The sequence below is a fragment of the Rhinoraja longicauda genome, chromosome 22 (assembly GCF_053455715.1).
Source record: "Rhinoraja longicauda isolate Sanriku21f chromosome 22, sRhiLon1.1, whole genome shotgun sequence".
Lineage (NCBI taxonomy): Eukaryota > Metazoa > Chordata > Chondrichthyes > Rajiformes > Arhynchobatidae > Rhinoraja > Rhinoraja longicauda.
Genome location: NC_135974.1, coordinates 37,546,039 through 37,570,763, shown reverse-complemented (window position 1 = coordinate 37,570,763; position 24,725 = coordinate 37,546,039). Strand labels below are relative to the sequence as shown.

The window sequence follows — 24,725 nt, the reverse complement described above, 5'->3', positions numbered from 1 at the left end:
ACAAGCCTCGTTTTTCCAGTGAGGGAGATGCCGCCCCACACCATCACACTGCCTCCACCAAAAGATGTTACTCTATCGGTGCAGCAATCAGCATAGCGTTCTCCGCGTCTTCTCCACACTTTGACCCTATGATCCAACTGCCGTAGGCAGAATCTGGACTCATCGCTGAACATAACGTTCCTCCACATGTTCAGGTTCCAGTGCACGTGTTGCCGACACCAGCGCAAACGGGCCTGACGGTGAAGGGCAGTCATGGCAGGCCTCCTGGCAGCCCTATGAGACCGGAGATCGGCTGCGTGCAGTCTGTTCCGAATTGTCTGGGAAGAGAGCCGTCGGCCATATCGTCCTGCAAACCTTGACTGCAAATCTGTAGAAGACAGCCTACGGTTCCTAAGTGCTGACAGGGTGAGGAAACGGTCTTCTTCGGGTGTCGTCTTCTTGGGACGCCCACTTCGCGGCCTGTCTCTGACATCCCCCGTTATATGGAACTTGGCCTTCACTTTGGAGATGGTACTAGGGCTCACTCCAAATAATGCCGCAACTTGGTTTTGCGGAACACCAGCTTGAAGTTGCCCTATCGCACGGGCCCTATCCAGATCAGGCACCTGATTGTCAGCACCTGGGGGTACCAGAAGCTCAAAACAAGAGTCAATAGCAACAGCAGAATAAGCTGTTTGGCATTGGCAGAGAAGATTTGGCAAATTTTTCATGGGCGCAACCCATATACTCAGCTCTGCTGCTCATCCCACAAATGCATGTTCCTTACAAATGTGGCACCATTTAAAAGGGAAATAAACAGGCTTTCCAACGGTATAAGATTTATTGCCAAGAAGCATTGTTACAACAAAGAAATAATCTACCAAACACAAATTTCCTTACTTTTTGTGCAATGTTTATCTCTCTCCTTTCCCTTATCCCTAACCAGTCTGAAGAAGGGTCTCGACCCGAAACGTCACCCATTCCTTCTCTCCAGAGATGCTGCCTGTCCCGCTGAGTTACTCCAGCTTTTTGTGCCTACCCTCTCAGCTCTAAGTTCCTCTCTGGATTCCAGCCGATTGGAACATGTAACATTAATGAACCTTAGACAGACACAGTGCTGGAGTAACTCAGCGGGTCAGGCAGCATCTCTGGAGGACATGGATAGGTGACGTTTCACAGAGTGCTGGAGTAACTCAGCGGGTCAGGCAGCATCTCTGGAGGACATGGATAGGTGACGTTTCAGAGTGGGACTGGAAACGTCACCTATCCATGTTCTCCACAGATGCTGCCTGACCCACTGAGTCACTCCAGCGCTTTGTGTCTATTTTTAGTGCAGACAAGCATCAGCATCTATTATCTGAATGAACCTTACTTTCACTTCCCTATTGGTTGCTTTTGCTTTGCCCTCATGTTTTGTTTAATCTTTGTTATGGATCCATGGGGATTGTAGACCAAAATGTCTGGAAAGAACAAATGTCCAGGCAGGTCAGGCTAATACCTACAACTGGAAAGAAGTGGGTTATCTTTTTGCCAGAGATTTTTTATGATCCCATCTGATAAAGGGTGAGTGAGAGAAGGATGGAGAAACTAGGAAATATCTGTTTGATAATTTATGATATGAAAATAATGTAATTTAAACCCACAGAACAGTTTAACACTAAGCAGGCGGGGGGAGGAGGGAGGGTAATCAGACCACAGTCCCACACTGCCAATTACATCAAGTAACATCAGCTTCAGGTATAACGTTTAAAAGAACTTCTTGGTGGTATACGGTGAAAAGATTTTAGTTTAGTTTTTAGTTTTAGAGATACAGAGTGGAAACAGGCCCTTCGGCCCACTGAGTCCATGCTGACCAGCGATCCCCGCGCATTAACACTATCCTGCACACACATACACACACTAGGGACAATTTACATTTACACCAAGCCAATTAACCTACAAACCCGCCTGTCTTTGGAGTGTGGGAGGAAACCGAAGATCCCGGAAAAAACCCACGTGGTCACGGGGAGAACGTGCGAACTCCGCACAGACAGCACCCGTAGTCGGGATGGAACCCGGGTCTCTGGCGCTGCAAGCGCTGTAAGGCAGCAACTCTACCGCTGCACCACCGTGCCGCCCGTATAGTCGTCTGATCCCTGAATACATCTATTCCCCTGGGGGAGGGGGAGAAGGGGGGGGTGTGTTGGGAGATCAGGCATTGCTCTGTGAACTGGAAACAACTTGCCTTTGCCTGCGATGAAATCATCTCCCTGCTCTTCTGTCTCCGGGTTGCTGCTGGGTTTTTGTTTCAGATTCCTGGTATCGCAACTATTTTGTTTCCTGCATCCTGCTGTATATCATCACCCTCTAGTGGACTAGCAGCTCCACACACGTTCCACTGCTGGACGTGAACAGGAGACAAAGCCTGTCAGAGACACAGAGAATAGGAGGAGTGAAATGCAAAGCCACACACACGCACACACGGACACACACACACACACACACACACACACACACACACGCACACACGCACACACGGACACGGACACAGAAGCACACACACACACACACACACACAGAAGCACACACACAAAACACACACACACACACACACACACACACTGTCACACACACAGACACACAGAGAAGCACACACATACACACATACACACGGACACACACACACACACACACACACACACACACAGAAGCACACACACACACACACGGACACACACAAAACACACACACACACACACACACACACACACACACACACACACACACACACACACACTGACACACACACAGACACACAGAGAAGCACACACATACACACACATACACACGGACACACACACACACACACACACACACACAGAAGCACACACACGGACACACACACACACACACACGCACAGACACACACGCACAGACACACACACACACACACACACACACACACTAATAGTGTAGAAAGACAAAACCAATGTAGAAATTCAAGTGGAGGCAGGGGTCATGGGGAGGAGAATGTGGTTTGAAGGGAGCAATAGACCAGCCATGATTGAATGGTGGAGCAGGCTTGATGGGCCGAATGGTCTAATTCTGCTCCTGAAACCTATGAACTTTTATTTGGAAACTTTTAGTTACCACAACAACTTCTGGTTTGATTTTTTAACTTCCTGAGAAAAGTGCTGTGAACAGAGAGGCCTGGACATCGAATATTCCCCCATCATCTGTCATGGGCTACCAGTGCCCTTCATGGGCGTCTATTTGCATACCTTGGGTATGAAAGCGAAGTGTTTCACTGTGGCTTGTCACGCGTGGCAGTAACGTATTGCATTCCATTCAATGCTTCTGTCTGAGTCACTTCTTTCTGCTTCTCTGCACTGCAGGAGGGACCTGAGCCCGTCCATCATGAGCAGGCTTCAGGGGCAGAGGTCCCAGGAGCCCCTCCCCCACTCCTCTGGCTCTCAGGATTCCCTGGACAACCAGTCACTGGATGACTTCTGGTCGGAGGTGAAGCACATCAAGGAGAGCCGTGCGAGTGAGGCTGACGAGGGCAGCGACGTCAGAACCCCCGATGGTACGTTGTAACGATGGAGCCGACCTGTGGTAGAGAGTCTGAAGATGGGTTCCTACCCGAAACACCACCTATCCACGATCTCCACAGATGCTGCCTGACCCGCTGAGTTACTCCAGCACTCTGTGAAACGTCACCTATCTGTGTTCTCCACAGATGCTGGCTGACCCGCTGAGTTTTGTTGCGTGCTAACCAGTCAGCGGAAAGACAACACATGATTACAATCGAACTATTTACAGTGTACAGATACAGGATAAAGGGAATAACGTTTAGTGCAAGGTAAAGTACAGTAAATTCCGATCAAGGATAGTCCGAGGGTCTCCAATGAGGTAGATAGTAGTCCAGCACTGCTCTCTGGTTGTGGTCGGATGGTTCAGTTGCCTGAGAACAGCTGGGAAGTACCTGTCCCACAGTAGCTGGGCCTCTGGATGGGAGTAACCGTACTGTGCGGTGAATCGTGATCTGTTTCACAGCTGAATGTTACTCACTCTTGTTGCTCCTATGTAGATGGAGATGTGGAGGCAGATTGGCTTCATGACATGGGCTTGTCCACTCTCATCAATGACAACAGCCAGGATGATGACAGCCTGGACCTGCTGTCCACCTTGACCCGCACGCAGTCGGCCGCAGTGCAGCGCAGACTGGACAGCTACACCTTGTCCTTGCGAGTCAAGAACAAACAGCCGGTACGAGACGTCAGGGACATCTTTGCTGGGCCAAGGTTTTCGGTAAGTGGAAACAAGTTCACAAGTTCCAGGTGCAGAATAAGGTCATTCGGCCCATCAAGTGTACTCCGCCATTCTATCATGGCTGATCTGTCGTTCACTCTCAACCCTATATGCCTGCCTGGGCCAAAGGGTCTTTCATCCTCTCCCTCAGAATGTTTCCCAGTATCTCCCCAGCCACAGCTTCTGTCCGTGCTTTACTGACAGAACCGACCAGGGCTAACACACAAAATGCTTTTGTACTTCTTATTTATTTCACAAACTCGGTGTCTTTCTGGAATCAGATTCTCCAGTTCTCCAGAGATGCTGCCAGTCCCGCTGAGTTACTCCAGCACTCTGTGAAACGTCACCTATCCATGTTCTCCACAGATGCTGCCTGACCCGCTGAGTTACTCCAGCACTCTGTGAAACGTCACCTATCCATGTTCTCCACAGATGCTGCCTGACCCGCTGAGTTACTCCAGCACTCTGTGAAACGTCACCTATCCATGTTCTCCACAGATGCCGCCTGACCCGCTGAGTTACCCCATCACTCTGTGCCTGACCCACTGACCCATTACTCCCATCCTGACCCGCTGAGTTACCCCCATCATTATGTGCCTGTCCTCGGTGCAGTTCCTTCCTACACATTGTGTCTGGGATTGTCTATTTCAGAGCCGGGAGACGGAACAACACGACCAGCACGGCTCCATTAATGACTCATTGCAACAGAAACGGCGTCTTGTCCCAGGGGAAGGTAAAGGGGAAGGTACGTCTGCCTTTCGTTCAGTCCGCAGGTGACCGGGAAGCGGTGCTTTATCCGTGACTGTGTACAGGCCGCGGTCACGTCCGTGCCCAGGTGGGGTTAGAGAGGGACCACACGCTGTCCACGAGAACCCTGGGGGATTTCCGGGACCGCTGGGGGGGGAGGGGGGGGGGGGGAGGGGGGAATTCTTCCTCAGCAAGGATTGTGTTAGTTATTTGAAAATTTAGTGTCTTAGATAATTTGGTGATTTTGTACTATGGTGATGGGTGTGTCACCACGGTTTTGTTTTGTAAGTATTATTTTAGAATGTACTAGAATAAATTTATTTTGATACAAAAAAACCCCCTCAATAAATGGTGTAGAAGCAGCTCTAAACAGTTAATGTCAGGGGTTTGTAAGCAGCTCGAAATGTCAGGGGTTTGTTTTCTTTGCCGCGTGAGTTGGAGTTTAGTTTATTGTCACGTGTACTGAGTGAGGTACAGTGAAAAGCTTTGTTGTTGCGTGCTATCCAGTCAGCGGAAAGACAACACACGATTACAATCGAGCTGTCCACAGTGTACAGATGCAGGACAACGTGAATGGCGTTTAGTGCAAGATAAAGCCAGTAAAGTCTGATGACAGATAGTCTGAGGGTCCACGACACACTTGTTTATCTATCATGTGTGCCCGCACATTTACACAATAGGTGCAGGAGGAGGCCATTCGGCCCTTCGAGCCTGTACGCACCGCCATTCAATGTGTTCATGGCTGATCATTCTCAATCAGTACCCCGTTCCTGCCTTCTCCCCATACCCCCTGACTCCGCTATCATTAAGAGCTCTATCTAGCTCTCTCTTGAATGCATTCAGAGAATTGGCCTCCACTGCCTTCTGAGGCAGAGAATTCCACAGATTCACAACTCTCTGACTGAAAAAGTTTTTCCTCATCTCAGTTCTAAATGGCCTACCCCTTATTCTTAAACTGTGGCCCCTGGTTCTGGACTCCCCCAACATTGGGAACATGTTTCCTGCCTCTAACATGTCCAACCCCTTAATAATCTTATACGTTTAAGTCCACTGATAAACCACTGACCTGAAGGGTGGGTGGAGGGAGACAGCAGGACTGTCGTGTAGTTTACATTTTCTGACGATTTGTCCCACTTTGGCCAGCCAGTGAAGATTCCTCAGGTTATGCTTGGCCGTTTCTGTTGATCTTGGTGCATGTCCTTTCACCCACCTTCTGTCACTGTATTGCCACTGAGCAGATTCAACCTCAGGTGAAAGTGGTGACGACCCTGGTGGTAGCAGCGCAGTACAGCTCTCTGTCTCTCAAAGAGTGCCACTGTCTTCAATAGAAGTGACCGTTGGAGTCAGGCAAAGGGCTATCACTACACTGAGCCACATAGAGTGTTGAAACAAAGGACTGTAGATGCTGGTTTACACCAAAGATAAACACAATGTGCTGGAGTAACTCAGCGGGTCAGGCAGCATGTCTGGAGAACATGGATAGGTGACGTTTCACAGAGTGCTGGAGTAACTCAGCGGGTCAGGCAGCATGTCTGGAGAACATGGATAGGTGACGTTTCACAGAGTGCTGGAGTAACTCAGCGGGTCAGGCAGCATCTGTGGAGAACATGGATAAGCGATAGTGTTACTGACCCAGGATGATCTTCTGAATTATCTGTAGCTGGATGGGAACGAGTTTGGTGGGAGTGGTTACTGTAGTTAGACTAGAACGTGGCATTGAGTTTGCAGTTGGATAAGCCATGATTGGAACAGGAGTGGCTACTTACCTGTTCTCACATTCATACGTTAATCCCCTTCTCCAAAACAAGTAAGGGTGATTGAGAAAGCACACCAGACCTTGTTCTGCTGCTCACCCGTCTTTTCTTCCAATGTTACAATGCAAAAAACGGTTGTTTTTGACATGGAATGAGTGCTTGTTTCTGTCTGCAGCGTGCTCTGATGAACATGAGATTCCATCACCAACTCAATGCAACCTTTCCAAAGAAGAAATTGTGCTATTTCATGTTTCTTATTCTGAACAAGCACAACTCTTACGAGACGGCCTCTGGCGACAGAAAATGTCACAAAAGCAAAATGACGATGGGGTTTTGCCGGTAGGTATTCTTTGTAATTTGCCATTTCCCTTCAGAAATCAGGCTAAACTTAGACCTTCTCGTTTTCACCCAAAAAACAACTACCAAAGGCCTGTTTCCTTCATCGTCGGCACTTTTTTGCACATCTTTCAATACAATACAATACAATACAATACAATACAATACAATACAATACAATACAATACATCTTTATTGTCATTGTACAGGGGTACAACGAGATCATTCATTGCTTTCTCGCTTGACATCATCATCTATATCTCCCATTTCCCTCTTCCCTCACCAGTCTGAAGAAGGGTCTCGACCTGAAACGTCACCCATTCCTTCTCTCCAGAGATGCTGCCTGTCCCGTTGAGTTAATCCAGCTTTTACTCATATTTATAATCATACTTTATTAGCCAAGCATGTTTTGCAACCTACCAGGAATTTGATTTGCCATGCAGTCATACCAATAAAAAGCAACAAGACACACAAGATACATTTTAACATCCACCACAGTGACTCCTCCAAATTCCTTACTGTGCTGGAAGGCGAAACAAAAGTTCAATCTCTTCCTTCTTTGTCCTCCTGCGGTCGGGGGCCTCGAGCCTTCCGTTGACCGGATGATCTTGGCTCCTGTAGCCAGCAGTCGGGCCCTCCGCGTCGGGCCGATCAAGCTCCCGCAAGTAAGAGATTGAGAAAAAGTTTCCCCCTCCCCCCCCCCCCCCCCACCCCCACATAAAACAAACCAGAGAACATTAACACATACTTTTAAAACACACTCAAAATAACAACAAAGACGAAACGACAGACAGACCGTAGGAGACGCTGCCATCGCTGACGGCGCCACCTGGTGGTATCTAGCTTGGGTTTAAACCAGCACCTGCAGTTCCTTCCTACACGTTTGATGTTATCACTGCTGTACTGTGAGGCTGAACATTGTTTAATGCCTAAAGAAGGGATTAATGCGAGCAAATGATTGTATCCTCGTTGAATCCTGGTCACACTTCTGGTTTCCCATTTCTGAGTCGTATTTCACCAGGTCTAAATGTTGACAATCGTGAACACGGGGTCATGGACACCTATTAAGGCAAAAGCACATAGAGAAGTATGTGTTGATCAATAATACGATAGATTGGTGGCCATAATACGAGCTAAACATAATAGTGCAAAGTGCAGTCTTCAGTGCACCAGTCCAAGCACACGCTGAGTTACTTCAGCTTTTTATATCTATCTCATCCATAGATCACAGTTGCTGAGGTTGGTGTTGTGCAGTGTTCAAGAGCCTGATGGTTGTTGGGAAGAAGCTGTTATTGAATTTAATGAATTTGGACATTGCCACGCAGCTATTATTTCCTCATCCATCTGTAAGGAACTTGTTGAAAAGCATTCTTTCCAAAGGATAAGGTGAAAGGCCGAGGTGAAATACCCGCAGCAGACACATAATGCTGGAGTAACTCAGTGGGTCAGGCAGCATCTGTGGAGAACATGGATAGGTGACGTTTCACAGAGTGCTGGAGTAACTCAGTGGGTCAGGCAGCATCTGTGGAGAACATGGATAGGTGACGTTTCACAGAGTGCTGGAGTAACTCAGTGGGTCAGGCAGCATCTGTGGAGAACATGGATAGGTGACGTTTCACAGAGTGCTGGAGTAACTCAGTGGGTCAGGCAGCATCTGTGGAGAACATGGATAGGTGACGTTTCACAGAGTGCTGGAGTAACTCAGCGGGTCAGGCAGCATCTGTGGAGAACATGGATAGGTGACGTTTCGGGTCGAGACCCTTCCTCAGATTGAAAGTAGTTTGTGCACCAGCTTGAGTTTAGAAGAATGAGGGGGGATCTAATTGAAATATACAGAATAGTGAGCGGTTTGGATAGAGTGGATGTGGAGAGGATGTTTCCACTAGTGGCAGAGTCCAGGACTAGAGGTCACAGCCTCAGAATTAAAGAATGTTTTTTTAGGAAGGAGATGAGGAGAAACTTCTTTAGTCGGAGGGTAGTGAATCTGTGGAATTCGTTGCCACAGGAGTCCAAGTCAGTGGATATTTTTAAGGCAGAGATAGATAGATTCTTGATCAGTACAGGTGTCAGGGGTTGTAGGGAGAAGGCAGGAGAATGGGGTTAGGAGGGAGAGATAGATCAGCCATGATTGAATGGTGGAGTGGACTTGATGGGCCGAATTGCCTGATTCTGCTCGTATTCCTTATGACCTTATGACCCCACTGAGCACTGTTCTTCATCGCTGGTCTCCTGTCACCAGTTTAGCTTTGGAGGTATATGGGCCAAACGCGGGCAGGTGGATTCGTGTAGATGATGCATGTTGGCCGACGTGGGAAGGGCCTGTTTCGATGCTGTGTGACACTATATTGACAGACCCGATGTGAATTCTCTTTCATTGCGCTGCCTCTGCTAATGTACACTGTGATGCTGCTTTTAATAGCAATACAGAATACACAGGAACAAACTGGGAACGACCAGAATGGTGGACCTGTCGGAGCTGGACATGAAGAAAGTCCGCACCTTGGCGCTGATCGAGCTGACTGCCCTCTTCGATGTCCTGGACATTGAGGTGAAGCGGCAGAAAACCACAAAGGTGAAAGTACAGGGTAGGTCACAGGTGAAAATGGAGATGAACATTCATCGTATTGTCTGGCTGAGTTATCATCAGAGGGTCTAACTCGACCACAGCACTAATGCAGCTTATGTTTCCGACAGAAAATAAACTCTTTGGTGTCCCCCTCGCCCAGTTGATTGAGAACGATCAGAAAATTGCCCCCAGTACCAAGGTTCCTCTCTTTCTTAAACAGGTGGGTCCCACTGTCAGATTGTGTATTTCAAAAATAAATAACCACTTTATCTTTTGATGGAATTCTAAAGTTCCAAGTGAAGGGCCTTGTGTATCCGGCGGACAAGAAACTGACTTGAAACATATAAAATTCATAGAGGATTGGACAGGCTAGATGCAGGAAAAATGTCCCCGATGTTGGGGGAGTCCAGAACCAGGGGCCACAGTTTAAGAATAAGGGGTCAGCCATTTAGAACTAAGATGAGGAAAAGCTTTTTCACCCAGAGAGTTGTGAATCTGTGGAATTCACTGCCACAGATGGCAGTGGAGGCCAATTCACTGGATGTTTTCAAGAGAGAGTTAGATTTAGCTCTTAGGGCTAATGGAATTGAGGGATATGGGGGGAAAGCAGGAATGGGGTACAGATTGTGAATGATCAGCCATGATCATAGTGAATGGCAGTGTTGGGTTGAATGGCCAAATAGGCTACTCCTGCACCAATTTTCTATGTTTCTATGCTGTCCCACGATAAAGAATGGCACGGTGGCGCAGCGGTAGAGTTGCTGCCTCAAACCAGGTTTCATCCTGACCACGGGTGCTGTCTGTACGGAGTTTGTACTTTCTCCCCGTGACCTGCATGGTGGCGCTCCGGTTTCCTCCCCGTGACCTGCATGGTGGCGCTCCGGTTTCCTCCCACACTCCAAAGACGTACAGGATTGTAGGTCAATTGGCTTAGTATAATTGTAATTGTCCCTGGTATGTAGGATAGTATGGATCGCTGGTCAGTGCGGACTCAGTGGGCCGAAGGGCCTGTTTCCATGCTGTGTCTCTAAACTAAACTAAACTAAATTATGCCATGAAGTAGACACAGAGTGCTGGAGTAACTCAGTGGGTCAGGCAGCATCTGTGGAGAACATGGATAGGTGACATTTCACAGAATGCCGGAGTAACTCAGTGGGTCAGGCAGCATCTGTGGAGAACATGGATAGGTGACGTTTCACAGAGTGCTGGAGTAACTCAGTGGGTCAGGCAGCATCTGTGGAGAACATGGATAGGTGACGTTTCACAGAGTGCTGGAGTAACTCAGTGGGTCAGGCAGCATCTGTGGAGAACATGGATAGGTGACGTTTCACAGAGTGCTGGAGTAACTCAGTGGGTCAGGCAGCATCTCTGCAGAGAAGGAATGGGTGACGTTTCGCGTTGAGACTCCTCAGAGTCTGAAGAAGGGTCTCGACCCAAAACGTCACCCATTCCTTCTCTCCAGAGATGCTGCCTGTCCCGCTGAGTTACTCCAGCATTTTGTGTCTATCTTCGGTGTAAACCAGCGTCTGCAGTTCCTTCCTACACATTTTGCCATGAAGTTCTAACTTAGAAAAGTTTGAAGTATTTGCCTGAATTTTAAACATCTGGAAAACTAACAGCATGTTAACATGTGGTTGGGTTAATTCCCTTTTTTGCAACGAGTGGGTAATGCATGCGTACGGTCTTTAACAATACAAAGCTAATTCCACTTTCCCCACAGCTGCTGTGTTGTTTGGAAGATAACGGTTTGGAAACTGAAGGAATTCTTCGCATTTCAGGCTCTCTTGCAAGAATAAAGGTACTGTTGTTGAACAGGGGAAACGGTCTGAATTACCAACTCATAAGTCATGTTTCCATGAGTACCATTCAGCTGTTGCTTTGCACAAGTATTGATCTAGTTCTGCTTTGCCCACAGAACTTGCAACAAGAACTTGAATCAAATTTTTACCAAAATAATTTTGACTGGAAGAAAGTTCAGCAAAATGACGGAGCGGGCTTGTTGAAGATGTTTATCCGTGAGATGCCTTGTCCCTTGTTAACGACAGAGTATGTGGCTGCCTTTGCAACCGTCAGGAGTATGTCCTTTCTCATTTTATTTCTGTAAAGACCATCCATGTGAGGCAAATCGTAGAATTCAAGACTCATTCGTTAAAGGATGTTACCTGGGCTTGTTACCTGATGTTACCTGGGCTTGTTACCTGATGTTACCTGGGCTTGTTACCTGATGTTACCTGGGCTTGCGGGCTTGAGCTGTAGGGAGGTTGCATATGCTGGGACCTTTATCTTTGGGGCATAGGAGGCTGAGGGTGACCTTTAGTTTTGTTTAAAGATACAGAGCTACAGGCCGACCAGCGACCCCTCACATTAACACTATCCCACACCAGGGACAATATTTACATATATGTACCAAGCCAATTAACGTGCAGACCTGAAGAAGGGTCTCGACCCGATACGTCACCCATTCCTTCTCTCCAGAGATGCTGCCTGTCCTGCTGAGTTACTCCAGCATTTTGTGTCTATCTTCAACCCTCACACCTGTGCGTCTTTGGATTGTGGGAGGAAATCGGAGCTACTGGAGAAAACCCACGCAGGTCACAGGGGGAACGTACAAACTCCGGACAGACAGCACCCATAGTCAGGATCGATCCTGGGTCTCGGGCGCTGTGTGGCAGCTGTTCTAAACCTGGCACCACCTTTATTGCGGTGTACAAGAATTTTCTCCAATAGTTTCCCCACGAATGACAGAAGGCTCTCTGGCGTGGAGTGTCCCAGCTTCCCCCAACATTAGCCATCATTCAATGTTCTGGTCCTTGACACAACGTCTCTGCTGGGCTCCCAGCTCTCTCCTCCTTTGCTCCCACTTCACCAGCAGTAGACCTCACCTGGGCTGAACCAAATCAAATGCAGGCACAGGTGTCACTTCCAACAGGCGACATAAAAATGCAGGACTTTAAGTAGAGAGGGAATGAATGAGAATGAACGGATGCTCTACCAAGTTGCTGAGATGGACATGCTGGGCTAAACGGGTCTGGACAATAGACAATAGGTGCAGGAGTAGGCCATTCGGCCCTTCGTGGCCCTGGACTGTGTGGAACAATTGTCTATACACGTGCTTCCATTAAATAAAGGAACACCACATCGAAAAAAAGTTGATATCTCATTCCTTGTTTCGGTAATATGATTGATAGATCTGTCAATGCCTTTTTCTTTTCCACAGATTTCACTGATCGGGTACAGATGATACACGCACTGAACCTCCTGGTGGTCATTCTGCCAGATGTATATCGAGCCACGTTAAAGGTAGGATTTATTATGGAAGTAAAGGATTCCATACCCAAACCATGACCTTGGTCGCCTGCTGTCGATAATACAGTATTGTGTACAACTTGGTCAGTTATGAAGTAAATTAATAAAACTATACTTGTCACCTTCGAAAGAAAATGACTTTATCAACATTGTAACGGACACAAGGAATGGAATTACATAAAATGATGGTGTCATGAGGCAAATGTAGGGTCCTGAACAGGAAGATGGTCACGCCGATGTGGACTGACACCTACATCAGATTTCTTGGCTACATATCCCCTGAGCTGTCTGTGGCAAAGAATTCCACAGATTCACCATCCTCTGACTAATTCCAGTAACCTTTTTGAATTTTGTGCTACACTGTTCTGCATTCTGTAAATTGAGGGAAAGGAGCACAGTAGATTAGGGAGTAGATAGAAAGTGCTGGAGTAACTCAGCGGGTCAGGCAGCATCTGTGGAGAACATGGATAGGTGACGTTTCACCGAGTGCTGGAGTAACTCAGCGGGTCAGGCAGCATCTGTGGAGAACATGGATAGGTGACGTTTCACAGAGTGCTGGAGTAACTCAGCGGGTCAGGCAGCATCTGTGGAGAACATGGATAGGTGACGTTTCAGGTTGAGACCCTTTTTCAGAGTAGGGAGTGGAGATGAGTTGGCAGAGGCTCATTGCAGTAACTTGGGGAGTAGAGGGGCAATTGTGAATTTTCAATGAATATTGATCCCTGTCAATGACATGGTTTAAAATGGTACACCTTCAATCTTGCTCATTAGTAAGGTGATATATAAAGTTGCAAAACACCAGCAGATAAACACATAGTTCACCACGCAAACGTACAAAGGCAACCGTTTATTAAATGCCGCCCCATCTGCAAGTATTTGTTTTAACCCCAGAGTAATGATCTGTGAACTTTTACAAGAACAGGTGTATGAAATCATGAGATACAGGGTATGGGGAAATGGCTATATTAGTGTTATATGTTGTGAAAGGCAGTGCCTGGGGCATGTCTGAAGAGTGTTGTAGAGTTTCCTGTATTATTTAAACTTTAAAAGTACTTAGTTGTTCATCCTGAGAATGGGAATTGGGAGAAATGACCTCTGCAGATAGCGGGTTAATAAAGAGTAGATGCTGTTTATCTGCAGAAGATGAGTGGGCTGATACAGATCCCCTGGCGTTTCAGCAGATGACTCGTACAATAACAGTGTCGTTCCTCCACCGTGCCTTTGTGTGGAGTTTATTAGCAGTGGTTCCCTCCTGGGATAAATAAAGTTCTATCTTATCGTATCGTATCGTCGACCCAACCAGCGACTGTTCCATAAATGTCCATCCCTTCCTCCTTTTCTAGTTGCTGCTGGAGTTCCTTCGCAAAGTGATTGAGAAGGAACAGGAAAACAAGATGAACCTGTGGAACGTTTCCACCATCATCGCCCCCAACCTCTTCATGCACAAAGGAATCGCTCACAAACTGCCAGAGGGGAATGAGAAACAGCAAGCGGAGCAAGCAGCAAATGTTGTCCGCATGCTCATCCACTACCAGGACCTGCTGTGGACCGTACGCTCAGTTTGTTGGATAGAAAACCCACTAACCATTTCATTTACAGCTTGTTTTGTTCCAGGAGAAGTGTTAATTGCTTGTTTATCTGGACTGTTTCCAAGTCTGGTTACAAAGGCTCCCCATACTGCAGCGTGCCACTAAGACAAGTGTTCCTGCAACACTTCACACGCACACTCAATTAGGTGTGCCACACCTAACTCTGATAATAGAGACTCGAGGAACTGCTTACCAAACAACACACAAAGTGCTGGAGTAACTCAATGGGTCAAGCAGCACTTTAGGAGAACATGGATAGGGTCAGGAATTTTCTTCAGAATTATCCAAGGATGCTGCTTCACCCGCTGAGTTACTCCAGCACTTTGTACGTTTATTTCTAACTTGAATAACATTCAGCCCCGTAGTCCAGTGACCTGGACACTTCCCGGATTGAAGGGAAACTTGTGCATGTATCTATATCGTGGGAGTGGAGAGCTGTCCCTGAAGCTGGTGGTCAGATAAAGCACTGGGGGCCGTGAGTCAAGTGCAGATGAATAGGTGCAAATATTCCACCTGGGGGCCGTGAGTTCACTGGGGGCCGTGAGTCAAGTGCAGATGAATAGGTGCAAATATTCCAACTGAAACGTGACTGATAAATACAGCTCCAGATAAATACAAGTTTATTTTATTGTTTTAGAATCAGATTATTTTGGAAATTAAATACATAGCGATTGCATTTGTGATTGGGCCAAATTTGAGAGATTGCCCATGTTTGTTTAGAGTGTAAATGGAACATGGGAGAGAGACACAGACATCTTGAGTTACAGGGAGCGGTTGGATTGCCTGGGACTTTGTTCTTTGGAGTGTGGGAGGCTGAAGGCGACCTTATTGAGGTGTACAAGATCATGAGAATAAAGTGAACACTCACAGTCTGTTTCCCAGCATCGAAGATCGGAAAACTAGAGGGTAGAGGTTGGAAAACTAGAGGGCATAGCTTTCAGGTGCGAGGAGAGAGATTTAAGAGGCATCTTTTCCACTCAGAGGGTAGTCCATGTCAGGAATGGGCTGCCAGAGCAAGCTGTAGAAGCGGATTACAATGTTGACGTTTAAAACACATTTATGGACAGTTATATGGATGGGCTTTAGTGATGTGGGCCTAATGCAGGTAAATGGGACTAGCCCAGTATGCCCACGGCTAGCATGGACAAGGTGGGCCGAATGGCCTGTTTCCATGCTGTACAGCTTTCTGACTCTGTTCTCCCAATTATCATGTCCGTTAGGTTCCATGCTTCCTTGTAGCGCAGGTGAGAAAGCTGAATGAACACAGCGGTAAGAAGCATGATAAACGTATAAAGAACCTGCTGAGGAAGATTCACACCGACAAGCATGGCAGGCAACTTTCAGAGGTGCGTATGTACAGTTTGAGTCTTCAGCCTTTAGAGATACAGGGTGGAAACAGGCCCTTTGGCCCACCAGGCCCGCACCGACCAGCGATCCCCGTACACTAGCACTATCCTACACACTAGGGACAACTTGCAATTTACAGAAACCAATGAACCTACAATTAACCTGTACGTCTTTGGAGTGTGGTAGGAAACCAGAGCACCCGGAGAAAACCCACGCAGGTCACGGGGAGAACGTACAAACTCCGTACAGACAGCACCCGTAGTCAGGATCGAACCCGGGTTTCTGGCGCAGTGAGTCAGCAGTTCCACCACTGTCAGAAGGTCATAAAGTCTGAAGTGATAGGAACAGAATTAGGCCATTTGGTCCATCAAGTCTATTCCACCTTTCAAGCATGGCTGATCTATCTCTCCCTCCTAACCCCATTCTCCCCATAACCCCTGACATCCGTACTAATCAATAATCTATCTATCTCTGTCTTAGAAATATCCATTGACTTGGCCTCCACAGCCGTCTGTGACAAAGAATTCCACAGATTCACCACCCTCTGATTAAAGAGCTGTGCTGCCCAGTGGCTGTGGCAGTCAGCTCTCCACTTTAGTTGGGTCCATGGTGCCCAGACAGTTGGAGCGGGCATGGGCATCTTGGGGCAGGGTGTGGGGCGGTTGGAGCAGGCATCTTGGGGCAGGGTGTGGGATGGTTGGAGCGGGCATCTTGGGGCAGGGTGTGGGGCGGTTGGAGCGGGCATCTTGGGGCAGGGTGCGGGATGGTTGGAGCGGGCATCTTGGGGCAGGGTGTGGGGCGGTTGGAGCAGGCATCTTGGGGCAGGGTGTGGGACGGTTGGAGCGGGCATCTTGGGGCAGGGTGCGGGATGGTTGGAGCGGGCATCTTGGGGCAGGGTGTGGGACGGTTGGAGTGGGCATTGGCATCTTGGGGCAGGGTGCAGGCACAGTCAGGTGTCAAACACAAACCCCCCCATTCCCTGCAGATTCTCAAACAGTGGGACTAAATGGAATATTATTGTTTCCAACTCTAGCACCAGTGTAACAGGACAATTAAAATCCAAGCCCCACATCTACTGAAGGGAAATTTGGATATCCAGTTGGATCCCGATATCACAACTCGGGATCTTGTGGAGCAGTTTCGGAAGAAATTGGAGTGCAGTAACTGGACTGCTGCAAACACCGAACTTACAAAACGGTAACTGACCTTCCTATCACGGCACGAAAATTAATGTCCAGAGTCATAACTGTTTAATTGCTATGTGGACTGGCTATGGAACAATTAAATTCTTACTTGCTGTAGCTTCATAGGCCCATAAACTCAATAACACACAGATAAATAGATAGTAATCAATATTAACCATTAACATCCATAATACTAGGTGACCATAATAGTGCAAATCCGAACTCTGTAATATAACCAAAGACACTACACAGATGATCATAGTTAGTAGATGCAAGGAATTGCAGATGCTGGTTTACAAAAAAAGACACAGAGTGCTGGAGTAACTCAGGGGGTTAGGCGGCATCTCTGGAGAACACGGATAGGTGACGTTTCAGGTCGGGCCCCTTCCTCAGACTGATTCGAGAGGGGTTGGGGTGGAGAGAAAACTGGGAGAGAGGTGGGGGGCGAGACAAAACTGGGCAGTGATAGGTGGATACAGCTGAGGGAAGGTTTTGATAGTAGGTGGTTGGACAAATGCCAGAGACGAAAAAACAAAAGGTACTGACATCAAGAGAAAAGGGACATGAAGTGTGAAGCCAGAGGAAGGAAAGGGGCGGAGGGGAAAGGGTAAAAGGGTGTCATCCAGGTGGGACACAGGGAGGAGAGAGGATTAATGGGAATGGGGGGGGGGGGGAGTGGTGGGCTGTTTGCCATTTAGTTACCTAAAATTGGAGAATTCAATGTTCATACAGTTGGGTTGGAAGCTATGCAAGGGCAATATGATGTGCAGCTACCTGTGGCCACACTCAATGGTATGAACATGTGAAGATCTAGCTCTAACATTGTAGAGGTGCCAGCGCCCAATGCCCTCATACACCCGTCACCGAGAAAGCTGCCGTTACATCATTCCACATCTCGACAAGTAAAGTGGTCATTGTTTCATAGCCTGAGAACAGAAAGGCATCCAATTCATCTCCAATGCTCTATGACATCAAACAGTTCCTGAAGCAGGAGTTTAACTTCAATGTGCTCCCAATTCCTGACACAACCAGCGCAGCAGAGTTATTTTGGAGAACAATTTGATTGCATGAAATTGCACTAAACGTTATTTGCTTATCCTGCATCTGTACACTGTGAATGGCTGGATTGTAATCATGTATTGTCTTTCCACTGTCTGGTTAGCACGCAACAAAAGCTTTTCACTGTACAGATGACAATAAACTAACCTTTCACCAAAAAACAACTAATACCAGCTTCTCGTTTTCTCCCCACAAACAGCCAACAACGGCCTGTTCCCTTTATCATCGTTACGTTTTTGCATATCTTTCATTCATTGTTCTTTATCTCTACATCATCGTCTATATCTCTCGTTTCCCTTATCCCTAACCAGTCTGAAGAAGGGTCTCGACCCGAAACGTCACCCATTCCTTCTCTCCAGAGATGCTGCCTGACCCGCTGAGTTACTCCAGCTTTTTGTTTCTATCTGAACTACACAGAGGATCCATTCTGAATGTATCAGGTCCAAGAGTCATCGTGTGGCGGTTGTCAAAGAGTTGAGGTTACTACTCAATACGCCATCGGATCTCCCATGATGCACTTTTGCTTTGGATGTGATGCTGCTGGGGTTTAGCAGCAAGTTCTTTCATAAGAGAAAGATATTTACACTGACACAGAACCATATCTTGCCGATAAATACCCAGCAATAATTCATACAAGTGATTGTATATTTAAAATATTCTGCATGGTAAATGCACAAGGCATGCCCTTATCTGCTGCGGACTCAGTTCCTTTGAATAGTGCTGTCTCTAGTGATCCCACCTAACGGTATCTGCACACTCTGCCCTGATGTGGGCTCCTTTATATTCATTTTATTTAACATGGTATTTTTAAAACTTGGATGTCCATTTTTCCGAGTAATTTTCAAGATTAATTTAATTATGAATGAGGTAAGTTTTATTCGAGTAACTTTTGAATCACATTTTTGTTTTCTTGGTTTATTCTTCCCTTCGTGTGAACTTTATTGGTGAGGATCAATTCTGTGAGAATCTGCCCCATTGAAGTGGTCGCTGGGTGACGTGTGGTACAAAGTGTTGGTCCTGCACCTATCCAACTCTCATCCCAGGTTGCCAGTTCCAGTGATGCAGCTTCAGCATGGATATCATGCAGAATGAAATCTTGGACACGATCCATCCCAGCTCAGGAATCCTTGTTCAGGCAGAAGAAATCCATCATTGGATTAGTGCGGGTGTCAGAGTTTATGGGGAGAAGGCAGGAGAATGGGGTTAGAAGGGAGAGATAGACCAACCATGAGTGAATCGCAGAGTAGACTGGATGGGCTGAATGGACTGATTCTGCTCCTATCACTTATGACTTTATGAAATCCAACATCATTGAACATTATGTTATTTTCTTCCTCTTTCAGAAGTAACGACTCCACAGAGTGCTCAGAGTTCTACTTGTATGAAGTGGGAGGTAATATCGGTAGGTGATGCACCAGATATTAATGTGTTTCTGACATTTGGGGTCAAATTTAATAAAGTTGCCGTGATTTTTGAAATCTTGATGGACAAAATTGAATCTATTTATAAATGGTCGCTTGTCAGAAAAAACATGGGGGGCTATAAATTGGATGCTGTAGGTTAACAGATTTTGTGTAGAAGGTGATTCCGTTTACAATTTTTAAATGATTGCAAAGTCAGATCCTGGCCTCTTCTGAGTTCCATGAAGTCCTCCCTCCACCATCTGCTGAGGGCACTAACACACAGAGGAGATTGAACAGGTGCCCACAACCTCTTACACCACACAGTAATAAAAGGTGCAGCATAGTGAGAACTAGAAGTATCAAGCACATGACACAGCATTCCATATGCAAGTTCCCAGCTTCAAGTATTGGTCATATTTTGACTAATATACAAGTTAAAATAAAACAAACAAATATGCTTATACAAGAAAACAACAATCTGGATACAATGCAGAAATAATAGTGCTTTCATTATAGAAAGATATGTACACCGACACAGTACTCAGTGCATAAGTGTAGGAAGGAACTGCAGATGCTGGTTTAAACTGAAGTTAGACTCAGGTTCGATCCTGACTACGGGCGCCGTCTGTACGGAGTTTGTACGTTCTCCCCGTGACCCGCGTGGGTTTTCTCCAAGAACTTCGGTTTCCTCCCACACTCCAAAGACGTACAGGTATGTAGGTTAATTGGCTGTGTAGGATAGTGTTAATGTGCGGGGATCGCTGGGCGGCACAGACCCGGTGGGCCGAAGGGCCTGTTTCCGCGCTGTATCTCTAAATCTAAAAAAAAATCTAAAAATGATATATTTAAAACTTAGATGTGCAATTTTCCAAGTAATTTTCTAGATGAATCTAATTATGATTTATGTAAGTTTGATTCAGGTAACGTTTGAATTACACTTTTTCCTTGGTTTATTCTTCCATTTAAGTTGATGTGAACTTTATCAGTTGGGATCAATTCTGTGAGAATCCGTCCTGTTTTATCCGTTGCTGAGTATCAGTATTCGGTGCTCACGTGTGAGATGTGTTTCATTGATCACTAACATCTAACACTACTAGAAATCCACATTAACACACCAAGTTCAACTGAAATCTTCCATGTTCCTTGAGTTCAATGTAAAATTGCACCGTACCATTACATTTATCTTTAGACTTGGACTTAGAGATACAGAGCAAAACAGGCCCTTCGGCCCACTGAGTCTGTGCTGACCAGCACTATCCCACACACTAGAGACAGTTTTACAACTTTCCCGACCAATGACCCTACAAACCAGCATGTCTTTGGTGTGTAGATGGAAACCGGAGCACCCGGAGAAAGCCCACGAGATCATGGGGAGAACGTACAAACTCTGCACGGACTGCACCCGCAGTCAGGATCAAACCTGGGTCCGTGGCGCTATAAGGCAGCAACTCTACCGCTGCGCCACCGTGCCACTCTTATCATTTCTACGTTACACTTAAAAGTAACTTGTGGCTTTTCAAGCATTTAAAATTATTTCACTTTGCTTTCTTTTGCCAGGTGAACGCTGCCTTGATCCGGACACCCGCATGTGGGACCTGTACAAGGTTAACCCTCAGGCAGAGTGGATCATTAAACAATGCCTTGCATTGTCAAACAAAAGCTAACTTCCTCTAAACCTTCACCATCGACATCCACTGAACTTGGTGGCTAAATAAGTAAATAACATCTGTACTTTGGATTGTAGTTAACAGTTTGTGACCAGAGTAAGGTGATGGTAGGAACGGCTGCAAGATGTGTCTCTTAAGGCAATCCAAGGAGCAATTAATCTCGCAGAGTACGTACAGCACTTTCATTGAGCAAAGGGTATTTACCACTGATTCAAGGTAAAATAGATCAGCTGTTTTATTTGTAGACCTCGGCATGTGAAGGTGAGAACTTGAATTTTATATGTGACATATTTAATCATGGCTTTTTATTGCGTGGAGTTGGTTTAGAGCTGCCAAATATCACCAGGAACATTTAACATTCTGGACGAGAAAAATAAGTTTCCCTCGTGAAGAAATATATATATTTTCTTGGAATTTAGTTTTTAAAATTTATTTCGCAAAACTTTGGGAACATGTTTGGAGAAAAGACGAAGGTGAAGAAAATCGAAGAGAAAATGCTTGGCTTGTGCCAAACTGTCCTGCCCATCGCTGTTTAATGCAGAGGGGGGAGTGAGCAAGACTCTGAGCCTCCACACATTGGTGACAAGGCCATTTGTAATTGCACATATCAGTGTCTGCAAAGCTACTGTCTCTGTAGTCTGGGACAACCAGCCTGAATCGTCTCACACTTGTGGGCTTGGTACGGACAACGAAGTCTTGACTAAAGTATGATGAAACACTGATAAAGTTGCAGGTTTTATGCTGTACAATTTTATTTGAAACCTGTGACTGGATGTTTTGCTGAAGCACTTAGCCTACTTGTAGTTGGATGAAACTTTCCTGCTGAAAATGTTGTTACGTTTACATTTGTATTTTCTACATATGCTTACTACCGGAATTTTTGATGTTCTGTTTAAATAACTATTTAAAATCTGTTATTTGAGTCTGCTGAGGTGGTGGTTATTTTAAGAAAAGGATTAAAGATATAATCTTTATCATATTTTTGATGCTAATGTTCGCAAGAATTAATTAACAAACAATATGAGAAATGTTGGAACTTTGCCGGCTTATTAATGTTGGAATTAACACGTTTGATTTAAAGAGATGGCCACAGATTCCAGGAATTTCTGTCACTGAGTTTATCCTATAACCAGGGTGCTGGAAAACAGACAACACTGTGAACTTCATGCTGGGATTCTAAACTCACAAAATCGTATAAATCTGGGATAGATAATTGGTCAAATAAACTAATCTCTTAGTTTCCAAGAGATTTTAGTTTCTAGTTTCTAAGGTATTTTGCAACAACTAACATTAGTCGTTATGAAATCCCACCTGGTTCACTGATATTCTTCAGAAGAGAAACTCTGTCATTTCCCCAGTAAATGTAACCCCAGACACAGCAACCAACAAACTGCCCCCTTGTTCGAAGCAATTGGCAACGGCTGGTAAATGTTAGTGTCAGATACTGTGAAAAAAATATATAGTGTTTTTAAACATTTGGCTTATTCTTAAAACAAGTACAGATATAATATAACCACTATTGGAGATTACTTCTTGTGCTTTGGTGTTCAGTATAGGATGAGTAGAAACCTTGAAAGTTGATCCATTGTTTAGTTTAGAGATACAGCGCAGAAACAGGCCCTTCGGCCCACCGAGTCTGTACCGACCAGCACACTAACACTATCCTACACACATGAGGGACAATTTTACATTTACACCAAGCCAATTAACCTACAAACCCGTACGTCTTTGGAGTGTGGGAGGAAACCGAAGATCTCAGGGAGAACATACAAACTCCATACAGACAGCACCCGTAGTCAGGATGGAACCCGGGTAGCTGGCGCTGTGAGGCAGCAGCTCTACCCGCTGCACCACCGTGCTGCTGTTGAATGTGAGGCTGTATCTGCACTCTTGTCGTGGTCTAAAGTTGCCGCAGGTGGCATTGGAGGGAAGGCAGCTGCCTCACAGCACCAAAGAACAGGGCTTGATCCTGACCACGGGTGCCGTCTGTATGGAGTTTGTACGCTCTGCCTGTTACCACATGGGTATTCTCCAGGGGCTCTGGCCTCCTCCCACATTCCAGAGGTATGGGTGGAGAGAAGGGTTAGTGGAAGTAATAGCATCTGCTGGCGGGCTGAGCAGAAAGCTGCACCAACTGTGGTTCATGGTCACCAATAGTCAAGAGTCCGGTGTATATAATCGTCATATATACCAACAATTGAACAATGAGATTCTTACTTACTGCAACTTAACAGACCCAATAATACAATAACACAAAGATAAATATATAATAATACAATAAATTATCAGTAATGCTAGGTACCAAGCCCATAATAGTGTAAACTGAAGTCTGTATTGCAACCAAACACAGTCCATGGTGGACCACACTCGCTGAGGTTAGTGTTGTGTGTTCAAGAGCCTGATGGTTGCTGGGAAGAAGCTGGCCTTGAACCTGGAGGTCAGGGTTTTCAGGCTCCTGTACCTTCTCCCCGATGGTAGCAGCAAGATGAGAGTGTTGGTCTTTGATATTCTGCACATTTTAAATGTTTTATATACATTAAAAGTAGTTAATTTGCTAAAATAACTGACAATTGTATTGTAAAGGAAGTGGTTCATTATAATATTTAATGCTATTACTTACATGAATGTTACAATGAGATTTTGTGACAACTCCATTTCCATCTGTACCAATAACATTTCCTCAGGTTAACAATCTTAAATACAAACTTTTGATGCAAAAAAATAAAAAAATATGTTCTATTAAGCTGTTTGTTGGAAAATTTAATATTTCTGATCATGTGAGTAAGTTTGAGTTGAATTTTGAGCCACTACATCACGAGAGAAAAAAAGCATCGAACCCAAAATGGAAACTTCCCCGATTGTCACGCGCCTCACGTGACCTCACCCAGCCAGCGGCCCGCTCCACCAATGGCGGCCGCCCGGGCCAGGAGGTGGGTTGCTACACTGTCCAGGCCAACAGCGGCCCCCGGGCCGAATACAGCACAAGGGCGGTCCTGTACGGGACAAACCAATTTAGCCCAAAATACAGGATGTCCCGGCTAATACGGGACAGTTGGCAACTCTGGGCAACATGAACGGACCTTCGCTGGGGATGGGTTGGTGTGGATGGGTGGCACTGTTGAGGAATCTCCAACAACTACGACTGTTACCAGAATAGACACACCACATTGATGGCCACTGTAGTGTGGGGGAACACATCCACATTCCACGTGTGTGGGAAGGAACTGAACGTGCTGGTTTAAACTGAAGATAGACACAGAAAGCTGCAGTAACTCAGTGGGACAGGCAGCAGACGGAAGAAGGGTCTTGACCCGAAACGTCACCCATTCCTTCTCTCCCGAGGTGCTGCCTGTCCCACTGAGTTACTGCAGCATTTTGTGTCTATCCACAGACGACATGCTGCCTATCAGGGGGTTGAGGGCAAGTGTAGAGAACGTCTCCCATTCACATAAGGAAAGTTACACGGTCATCCCCTGGGTGATTCTGATTTACGTAAAA

The 24,725-nt window shown here is 46.1% G+C and overlaps 1 protein-coding gene across 1 annotated transcript; it reads left to right on the top strand.

The window, feature by feature from the left end:
- The first annotated feature begins 360 nt into the window (after positions 1–360).
- Positions 361–23,885, top strand: arhgap40 (Rho GTPase activating protein 40). The gene is made up of 15 exons (XM_078419373.1): positions 361–405; positions 3,354–3,544; positions 4,049–4,269; positions 4,921–5,014; positions 6,946–7,109; positions 9,526–9,691; positions 9,801–9,892; positions 11,393–11,470; positions 11,588–11,747; positions 12,890–12,972; positions 14,322–14,528; positions 15,788–15,913; positions 16,948–17,111; positions 19,501–19,559; positions 21,118–23,885. The coding sequence occupies exons 2-15, from the start codon at positions 3,376–3,378 to the stop codon at positions 21,222–21,224; spliced, it is 1,890 nt and encodes a 629-aa protein (XP_078275499.1). The 5' UTR covers positions 361–405; positions 3,354–3,375; the 3' UTR covers positions 21,225–23,885.
- Positions 23,886–24,725: the final 840 nt, after the last annotated feature.

Excerpts from the sequence above, each read along its gene's own strand:
- arhgap40 (XM_078419373.1), top strand. The coding sequence starts at position 3,376 with ATGAGCAGGCTTCAGGGGCAGAGGTCCCAGGAGCCCCTCCCCCACTCC. Across the intron at positions 4,270-4,920 it reads TTGCTGGGCCAAGGTTTTCG|AGCCGGGAGACGGAACAACA; the intron begins GTAAGTGGAAAC and ends TGTCTATTTCAG. Across the intron at positions 17,112-19,500 it reads AACACCGAACTTACAAAACG|AAGTAACGACTCCACAGAGT; the intron begins GTAACTGACCTT and ends TTCCTCTTTCAG.